Raw genomic sequence first — 11,370 nt, forward strand, 5'->3', positions numbered from 1 at the left:
ATGCATTTATCAAGAGATTTACAAGTTCACGTATATGTTTAAGCCAATGTATAAAGCAAGTAAGTATTTTTTTTAATTTTTTTGTTATAGTTTGATTATGATATAGTTGTATTTTAATATTAATATTGTTAAATATAGTTAAATATAGGTTAAATGTAAGTACCTTTTTTTATTATTTTTCATAACATTATTTATTAAGATGTAATTTTATTTGTGATATTAATATTTTAATAGGTTGATTTGGCTATCGAAGATATTTGACAAAATTAGTTGTAAGCTAGAATGTTAGAGAAACACAGAGGAGCTTCCCTGCGTACTTTGTCTCCCCTGGAAGAGCAAGCACAGAAAGTCTTGACTCCATTCTCTTTCAAAAAATTTCAAGAACAGTTTGAAAGAGCTACTCATTATACTGTACACACTAACAGTGTTGGGGAATTTGTAGTGTAGCATTATGCTCAAGGTGATACACAAAAGCATGAAGTTATGGAGAATGGATAAATGTTGATGTATTCATGTAAAAACTTTGAGTTTTGGGGAATTATTTACCGTCACATTTTGAGTGTGTTCCTTCACCAAGATGTGTTCACTATACCATCTTTATACTTTCCATTGCATTGGCATAGTAAGATAATATTTGGTCAAGAGAGGGTGGTGGATGTGGTTAGTGAGACCCAGGGAGAAAGCAATATTTTTGAAGATGCTAATTTAGTTGGCCCTGTTTATTGTCCTCCTAAATCAAAGACCAAAGGGTGGCCAAATAGTAAAAGATCTAAAGAAGGAAAAGAGGTGAATATGAAGCAATTAAAATTATGCAGATTTTGCAAGAAACAAGGTCACAACTATACTACATGTCCAAACAAGGAGAAAGAGGAAGAAAACCATATGCACTTGAAAAGGCCTCAGAAACAGAGTAAAAGTGTTGCAAACAGTGAAAGTTTGAACCCAATTTATCATCTTAAATTTTAAAAATATTAGAAGTGATTAATTTTTTGTTGAATTTTCATGCAAGACGATATGAAACTATTTAGCTACAGTTTTATTAACATTGCAGTTAAAATTATTTAACATTTTTGTTCATATTTTAATTTTTTTATATGTATATATACAAATAATCGATGATTAAAAAAGTTAGAATATGTCAATTTATAAATAGTGGTGGCCAATCTACTATTATTAAAATTAACATTAGTTTACTTTTATTTAAAAAATTGAGATATGAAAATAAAAATTTCACTAGAGTTATTGATATTGTAAAAAAAATCTAAATTTTTTATGACAATATTATTAAGATTTGCCACACTATTCTATAATTTATATCTTTTTACTTAGTATTCTTTATATTTTTAAAGTGGTCAAATCTTTTTGTTATAAAAATATGTAATTTGGATAAATGAATAAATTAAAAAAAAGAACACATGAACTATACAAACAGATTAAAAAACTTTGGAGTAACACATGTTAACCGGGGTTAAGCATTGTTAAAATCAAAAAGTAAGAACAGGAAAGTTTATGGGAATAACAAAAAAGTAATTGATTGACATTAAGTGTCATTGGAAAAAATAAAAATATACTTCTTAGCGTGTGCCCATGGGGCACACGGCAGAAAACCCGTTAGTTAAAATTTAGAAATTTGTGATGAGTAAGTCTACGACTTAGATTGAGCTTTAGAGCTCTCCAAGTTAAGGGTCTGATTGCTTGGGGATTTATGTTGCGTCGATTTAGAGAAATAACTAAGTCTGTTCTTTTCTAAATTATCATTGTATATATGTATACATTTAAGTTTTATGGAAACCACTATTTTGTTGGAAATCTTGGAAAATATTTATGTTTTGTAAGTAAAATATTGTATAAAAATATTGTTAAACCTATTATTTTGCGAGTCCTACTCTATAAACATCATAATTTTATTTAAAATTTTGAATATCATATATGTACGATATGTAGAACATTACAAAATATTTTATTTAAGAAACATGTTTAATTTGCAGAATATTTATTCAGTTTACAGAACATACACATTTTACTTTTTAAACTTAAAGGATCTTTAACGATTTTAATAAATTAGTGATATTCGAAGAGCATATTTTATAAACTAATATATTTTATAGAGTTTTGATTGCAGAACGCAGATAGTCTCCAAGGTGTCCGATGAAATAGTGGTCTTCATAAAATTTTGCTCCATATGTATATGTATCTGTTACGTATAATATCTAGGTGGAAGTATAGGGTATTATAACTAATATATAAAATATTGATCCCTCCAACTGATACTTCTGTTAGGTATAATTTTAGACGCTGCTGATATGGAATACATCTTAAAGACACATTAAATATCCCATTAATTACCCTTGCTTCTTATCTGAAGTCCAGTACAGACCTGTCTGGTCTGAGCTCATAGCAGACTCAAGATGACCCATGTAGACAAGGCTCACCAGCTGAGGTCGTCAAGGTCCATGAACACAAGCTGTTCACGGACTAGGCCCAATACGGCTGGAAGAGCAAAACATGTGTTCTAAACGGACTCAAAGTCCTACATAGAAGGTTCTGGAGTTCCTTCCCTTATAGGACTCCTAATTACCATCTAAGTTGGAGACTCGTCCACCAAGTCTCCCAACACAAGTCTAACCCTAAACTCACCTCTATATAAAGGACTCCTTGATTGAGTTGGATTGATAAAATCTCTTAACCCGGTACCCCTAATACTTATTACGTGAAGGAGAAGACGGAGCGTTCATGACCTTATTCTATTTTAGAAATACCTGTTCTATTTCATATGAGTCACTTTCCATTTTTGAATGTCAAAACAAAGGAACCTAGTATAAATTTAAGATAATCATTATCACACATCTATATAGTACACTTACTTTAGTATCCATTATCTTACTTTTTTTGGGTTGAGATGGAAATCAACCATTGATTTCGGAAAAAGCGCATAAGCTCATATTTTATGAAACAAATGAATTATAAATGAGACAGATCGAGGGATTATAAATGAGATAGAATGACATATTACGGTGTATATACTCGAAAAGATAAAAGAAGAGGAAGACCAAACCTTATTAAATAGCAAATTAAACACAATTCCAAAATTCATATTATCATACTCCATACAACAATGAAAATGGAAGTTCAAAAAATCAAAAACTACATTCTCAGATAATGTTGGTCCGTCTTCACATCCATCTGCAGCCATATCTGAAAATATATGAGCAGAAAAAAATTACAATCGTTTAAGAAATATCTTTGCAAACCAAATTAAAGTTGGTCCGCAATGCACTAAGAATTATGTACATCTATATGTATTAAGATTAATACATTTAGAATACATGATACAAGTTCAATAAGCCAAACATCAAAACACTTCTCCCTCAAATCATGTATGTATATCATCTATTCTTGCATAGCTTAATTGAAGGGTTTTTAGCACATAAACGCAGCGAAAACGTAAATTTAAATCTTAAAAAACCGAAACCCTCCGCAGGATCCATGCGAAAAATAATATTTAATTCGTAGTTCAGTATGTTTACCTTAAGAATCTTTACGTTAATGGAAAGATGAAGGTCTTTAATGGCGATCCAAAAATGATGAACGGAGATCCTTAGCAGCTGCTCCTCAAGTGTGAAGCACTCTACCGGTATCCACCAAGAAAACGATGTAATGAAGGAGGAGGAGATGGAGAGAATTAGGGTTTTGTAAATCTTTTTGGTTTTTGGCAAAAATAGGGTTTATAATGGTATATTTATGGGCAAAATTTTCAGCTGAAAATTTTCCCATAAAATATTATTATTATTAACCATTTATTATTCTCACTAATAATTAAAACACCTTTTAATTATTAATCCTTTTTCTCAACACTTTAGAAATAATTCTCTCACTTGATTTAATTTCCAAAAATTAAATTCTTAATTAATAATATTAAGAACCTTTTCTTAATTAATTTATAATCAATTAAATCTCATTTAATCAATTATTAAATTTATCAATTAATTATTTATTTCATAAATAAATAATTATCAACCATTATTAATTAATTCATCCACCATTAAATCATTCTCTTTTATGGTGTGACCCTGTAGGTTCAATATTAAGCCGATAGTAGAAATAAATAATAATAAAACTATTTTATCATTATTTATATAAAATCTCTAATTCATTAAATATGATTAATTAATTAATCATATTTATTCTACATCGTGAGGGATACTTCTCAGCATATCGCGACTATCCGGATAATACGAATTCACTGCTTAGAATACCAAGAACCTATTCAGTGAGTAGTTACCGTATAATCAATTCCTTCTACCCTGCAATGTCACGATTAAATACAAGGCATGGAACTTGTGTCAAGCCTATCTTATTTAATCATTTGCTTTCCCATTCACTATGCTTAGTTCTATTTAATGTAAATTAGAAACTCCTTTCTAATTTCATTCACTCTGGCCAGAGATTCCTGAACTAGCATAAGTGGATCACCATTGAACATTCTATTCCTTCACTGGAAGTGGTAGATCCTTTATTGATCATACACTATCTTCGTGTACAAATTCCTATACCCAGTAGAGCCCTTATAATTGTCCCTGGAGACTAAGAACTAAACCAAAGCATAGTTCAGTGTACACAAGATGACTATGATGACCTCAAGTCTAAGGATACTTGTACAACTATCACTATGTGAACAACTGCTGACACGTGAGTGAACTCCATTAGTTGTTCAGCTGTGTGAGTCATGTTCAGTGAACTTATTCTATAATAAGCACCTACATACTAGCTATAGTGTCACCACACAAATGTCTATGAGAACAGACATCCTTCATAATGAAGCAAGTATAGTATGTACCGATCTTTGCGGATTATTAATTACCAGTTAGTAATCCTACGACCAGGAAATATTTAAGTTTAGAGTTATCATCTTTTAGGTCTCATTATTATGATCTCATCATAATCCATAAAAAGCTTTACTCTAAACTATGGTATATCTTATTCAAAACACTTAAATAGATAAAGCCCGCAATAAAACCAAAACAAGTCTTTTATTAATATCAATGAAATCAAAACAGATTATATAAAAGTTATTCCTAAATCATCATACATGATTGGACTTAGGACACATCTCTTTCATTAATTTTGTACATCTATAATCACATAAGCTATTTATCCAGCAAAACTACTGTAACGCAACAATGAGCATGATACTTTTCCATATATGATGCATAGATCAATCACCTATGTCGCAGAACTTTATATCATGTAAAGATCTTCTTAGGACCTAAGCTATTAGGTTCTTTCCAGAAAAAATCAATAACCGAGGGCATGAGATTTGTGTGTCTCCAATTATAATTTTTTTACCGATCAGTTGTTTATATGTTAAATTAAAAATATATTTAACAACCAAAAAATTATTTAAAGATTATTGTAAATTCAAATTCTCCACCTACCTTGTTTGACGGTATAATATCTTAACGATCATCCTGTACAATTCTGAGGGAGCCTCTGGATATACCTTGTATAGAATATCTGACACGTCCTTATGATTTATATAAGACAATTTCTATAATGAAGGTAGAAAATATTGTTAATTTTATTTGATTAATATCATAATGATATACTATATAAACTACAACAACTAAATTACCTTCAAATGTTCGTAAACACATATCTGGAAGTATCATATTAACTCTGATTTTTTTATAAGAAAATGATGTTTTTTTTCTTAGCACTAAATTGGTATACATCATAAAGAGATGATTCATTACTTCCCGGTGTCCCATCATAAATTGGTATATTCCAGTGCGAGTCTGCAAAATTACCAGAGGAGAGTTCAAATCAAAATTAAAAACTCATGGTTTTAATGCCACGTGAATTACTATGTCTAGATTATAGTATAGAACAGAGTGAAACAGCCAAATCGAATTAATATTAAAACCATCAAGCTCTCTGAATTCTTCATCCTGAAAACCGTTATATGACCGGTGCTTAAATATGTGCGAGGTAGGAATGATGCATTTTATTTTAAAAAAAATTAATATACTTAAAATTAAAAATAAAAATATTTAAATTTTACCGTTGCACTTATATATATATATACAGGTCCAATCAGGAGCCAACGTGGGTTGGGAAGGAAGGGCGCCAACCCACCGTAATGTTTCATTGCGGGAGGGTACAATATTCCAATGCGGGTCTGGACCTCCGCAATGATTCATTGCGGCAGGTGGCCTTACACAGGGAACATTGCGGCCTCCGATATGTTTCATTGTTGGGCCGATCCACAGTTTTTAATACCCCAACTGTCCTCTCTTTAGCTTTTAATGCCCCTTTAGCTTTAAATGTCACTCTTTTTATAATTAAATATAATTTACTATTATAAATAGCTAATATTAAAAGTATAAAAATAAATATAACTTATTTATTAAAAGTATAAAAATAAGAATAATATTCAACAGTAATTAATTTTTTAAAATATGTTAACATTAAATATAAGTAAAAGTAATATTTTAAATATTATCAATTTTAATAATAAAATTTATCAATTTTATTTTTTCTGTAATTTTTCTTTAAATTATCATATGAGTTATTTTAGTTTAAAAAATAATATTATTAATTTTAATAATAAAATTTATATTATTAATTTTTTACTTTTTTGTGAATTCAAACTTTTTTGTGCAAATATTAAATTAATTTCAATTTATGTGCCAATATTTTAAGAGCGATGTCTTTAATATGTATTATTATCATAATTTTTTATATGATTATAATCATTATATTTTAATATCCGTACAGTTGGATCATCGAAATTTGTATTTTATAACTTACATGTCAAGAAATATCATCTGACTCAACTATTGTGCCAAATATTCACAAGATTATGTAAAATAGTTACATTTTTTAATTAAGTTACTCTTATAAACATTTATATTTTAAAAATAAAATTTAACATATTAAATATATAATTATATTTTAACATCTGTATAATTGGATATTTGAAATTAATAATTTATAACTTATATGTCAAGAAATATCATCTGACACAACTATTGTGCCAAATATTAACAAAACTATGTAAAATAGTTGCATATTATAATTAAGTTACTCTTATAAACATTTATATTTTAAAAATAAAATTTAACATATTAAATATATAATTATATTTTAACATCCGTATAATTGGATATTTGAAATTAATATTTTATAACTTATATGTCAAGAAATATCATCTGACACAACTATTGTGCCAAATTTTCATAAAACTATGTAAAATAGTTGCATATTATAATTAAGTTACTCTTATAAACATTAATATTTTGAAATTAAAATTTAACATATTAAATGAAATATAATAAGTCTAGAAACTATTTTTTAATATTTTTTTGATTAATTTTCTAATTTTAAAGAAAATAACAAAAATAAAAAACACATCCGCAATGATTCATTGCGGGTATAAGTATCCACCACAATGAAACATTGCGGGGGTATGTTGTACAGTTTTAAAAAAACTGTAAATACTTACAGTTGTTGGTTTGTGGGCGTGTACAGTGCCACAATGTTTCATTGCGGCTGACGCAATGAAACATTGAGGTCGTGCATTAAATGCACACAACTACCTTAATTTGTCTGTATCTTTGATCTTATACTGCTGTTTTTGCTGCTGCTTAACATTCTGCTCAAATTTATTCTTCTGAAAATCAAGGTTAGTATTCAAAATTCATGGCTTCTTATTTATTTGATTATTCAAGTTCATCTAGTGATCATAACGATTTTAATTATGTTACCCCCCCCCCCACAAAAAAGAGGGTTTATCGTAAAATCTTTAATGATGATGAAGTAATAGATGTTGATAGTATTGAAGATAAAGTTAATGATCCGGGGAAGGGAAAAATGCATAGTGATGATGATGTTGGTTTCGGTTAGAAGAATCACGATGTTCACGGTGATTCCGATGATAGTAATGATTCTTTTAATGGCGATGATGATGATCAAATTAATGATGAAATTTTTATTGGAAATATGAATGATGTAGTTCCTTGTGTTGGTATGATATTTGATTCGTTGGATGAAGCGGAAAGTTTTTATCGAGGTTATGGTCGAAGTATAAGGTTCAAGATAATTATTCGAAGTAGTCATAGGCATTCAAGAAATGGTGGTATATCGTCACGTTTGTATATATGTCGAAAGGGTGGAAGATTGGGCCCAAAACCCTTGGAAGTTGAAGATAGGGTTAAAGGGAAACGACCTCGAGATGTCATTCCTCGAACTTGTTGTCGTGCTCGTATGTGTGTTGCTCACAAAGTAAGCTCAAACAAATGGGAAGTAACCAAGGTTAACCTAGAGCACAATCATGTTATGGTTACATCGGATAAGGTAAAATTCATGCAAAGATCACGCAACATAGATCCGTTTACCCGATCTTTGATTGAGTTATTCAACAAATCGGGTATCGAGACCCCGAAAGTGATTAATTTACTTAGTGAGACGTGTGGTGGTATTGAAAAAGTTGGTTTTTTCCGCTCAAGACATACGAAATATAATACGTGACATTCGAAGACGGGTTTTTGATTCCGGTGATGCGGAGTGTGGATTGGTTTTGTTACGAGACTTGCAAAATCAAAGTGATGGAAGTTTTTTCTACCGAGTGGATGTGGATGTGGATGAGGAGAATCGGGTTAGGGGTTTGGTGTGGGTTGATCCTCGTTCGCTTAACGCGTACAAGAATTTTGGAGATGTGGTAACTTTCGACTCGACATATCGGACTAATATGTATGCCATGCCTTTTATTCCAATTACGGGAGTGAATCACCACTACCAAAATATTTTGTTTGGATTTGCACTTATAAGGGACGAGAAAGAGACTTCTTATAGATGGTTTTGAAGACTTGGTTGGAAGCGGTCGATAACAATCCACCTATTATCATTATTACCGATCAAGACATCGCTTTAAGTAATGCCATTGCCGAGGTTATGCCTAACACCAACCATACATATTGTACGTGGCATATTAGTAGCAAGTTTCCCGAGAAAATATCTACTTTGTATACTCAATACTCGGAGTTCAAGACGGATTTTAATGCATGTATCTACAAGTCATTGTCACCAACGGAATTTGAAGGTAGGTGGGAGGATTTAAAAGAGAAATATGATCTTGAAAATCATAATTGGCTAAATGATATGTATGCAATTAGACGACAATGGGTTTTTGCTTTCACGAAACAATATTTTGCCGCTGGTATGACTACCACCTCAAGGAGCGAGTCTATGAATTCATTTTTTGATGAGTATGTGAAAGCGTCGACCGGTTTGAAAGAATTCATTGAGAATTCACAAAAAGCTTTGGAGTCACAATATTTACGGGAGGTTCAAGCCGATTTTGACACCGAGTACAAGGAAAGGAGACTATTCTCTAACTCGTCAATGGAGATACATGCCTCAAAGATATACACAAAAGAGATGTTTAAGCGATTTCAAAGTTTTGCAGAATTTTGCAGATTGGTCACTGCACTTGCAAATGATTTATTTTTTATATAATACTTTTTATGTTTTACAGAAAACTTTCTGCCCAACTTTGGAAAAAAAAAATCTTCAAAAATAACTTTTTTCCAATTTTTTTTTTGGAGTCATTTCTTTTTTTGGGATTATTAATAATGCCAACAAGTACTAACATTCACGACACTGAAAATATTTAATTAAAATTTATTAATATTTCAAAGTACATATTAACAAGTAGTTATAGGAAATTAATGATAATTCACGGGAAATTAACCTAAATAAGTCCTTATTTTCATTTTTTATCCATTTTACAAGTAGTTATAGGGAATTAATGATAATTCACGGGAAATTAACCTAAATAAGTCTTTATTTTCATTTTTAATCCATTTACAAGTAGTTATAGGGAATTAATGATAATTCACGAGAAATTAACATAAATAAGTCCTTATTTTCATTTTTAATCCATTTTACAAGTAGTTATAGGAAAACAGGTAAAGACTACAATTGGAAACAAGTAAAGAATACCATACCGCATCACCCATCATTTGCTGAGGGTACCAGTCACGGGGCTGTATGATATCGCCCTCAGGAGTAACACAATGAGCGATCCTCATCTTACTTACCCGTCTATACCACTGCATATACTCGGCGAGAGATACAAACCCGCCCTCAACAATCTTTGGCCCACCCGTAGCCACATAACTCTCCCACTCGGCAACATACTGCTGATGCATAGCAAGACGGTGAGGCCGCTGAAAAGAAGACTATATCTCCAACCTCTGAACAACATGGTCAAATGGATCATCCGATATGCTGGTACATCCCAAACTGTCTCAGAACCCTATCAGAATACTGGTACTCAATGATCTCAAATGCCACCAGCGGGATACGACCAAGAGCCATATGACGGCACACCGGGAAATGAGTAACATCAATATCATCAGGATCAGCCTCTCTCTCGTAAAGTCTGACATACGACTGCCATGTCACCCAGTGTAGCTGTAAACTGTCCAAATCACCCCGGTAGTTACGTGTATGGTGGCGGGGGTTTACTCTACTAACCTTCACTGGCTCGACCCACGCGCACGCCCTCGGCCACCGAATCTCCTGCTGAGGCGCAATCTCCGGCCTCCCGGGTGCCAATCTCTCGTAAGCCCACAACATCAATAACAGACTACACCCGTTAAAAGTGCGAACAGACCTATCAGCCGACAAAGTTAGTGATCTGTACAAGTGTGCCAAAACAGCTGCACCCCATGCATAATCACGAATCTCCGACTCCTCCATCAGCAGCTGCATAACCGGGGATGCACCACGTCCCGCGAAGATGCAGGGAAAAGCACGCCTCCAATAATAAATAACATATAGACCCATGTATGTACTTTGCACTACACCTCAATCTGAGCAGCATCTATATCTCTGGTATCAGCTCTCTCCCCGTACCGGTTCCTCAACTGGTTAAAATGCAGCCCATCCTTATAGAATTCCCTGCGTTCCTGCTCTGACATAGACGGATCCTCCCAGTTCTTCATGAACCCGCCTTCGGGTGCTCAAGCTCACCGTGGGTGAGAGGACGGCCAGTAACCGGTATTTCTAGAATCATATAAACATCCTCCAAAGTAATAGTCATCTCCCCACACGGCAGATGGAATGTGTTAGTCTCTGGCCTCCACCTCTCAATCAAGGCTGTAATGAGTCTGATGTCATCCTGCCGAATCACCCGGGGGTTGTCGAACCCCCAAAACCATATACATTCAACAGAGCCTGCTGATCTGGAAGTATATGCCACTCACCCATCCTCGCTGTCAGCTGTCTAACATCTACGGTATTCATGTCCCCGCCCTCCCAGATCAGACTGCTAATATGGAGGTCCTGCATAGTCAGCAAGGATCG

At 32.5% G+C, this 11,370-nt stretch overlaps 1 protein-coding gene across 1 annotated transcript; it reads left to right on the forward strand.

Moving 5' to 3' along the window:
- The first annotated feature begins 8,001 nt into the window (after positions 1–8,001).
- LOC141711232 (protein FAR1-RELATED SEQUENCE 5-like) lies at positions 8,002–9,516 on the forward strand. Its single transcript, XM_074513639.1, has 3 exons — positions 8,002–8,355; positions 8,489–8,719; positions 8,854–9,516. The coding sequence occupies exons 1-3, from the start codon at positions 8,002–8,004 to the stop codon at positions 9,514–9,516; spliced, it is 1,248 nt and encodes a 415-aa protein (XP_074369740.1).
- The last annotated feature ends 1,854 nt before the right edge of the window (positions 9,517–11,370 follow it).

Source organism: Apium graveolens, chromosome 3 (genome assembly GCF_009905375.1).
Source record: "Apium graveolens cultivar Ventura chromosome 3, ASM990537v1, whole genome shotgun sequence".
Lineage (NCBI taxonomy): Eukaryota > Viridiplantae > Streptophyta > Magnoliopsida > Apiales > Apiaceae > Apium > Apium graveolens.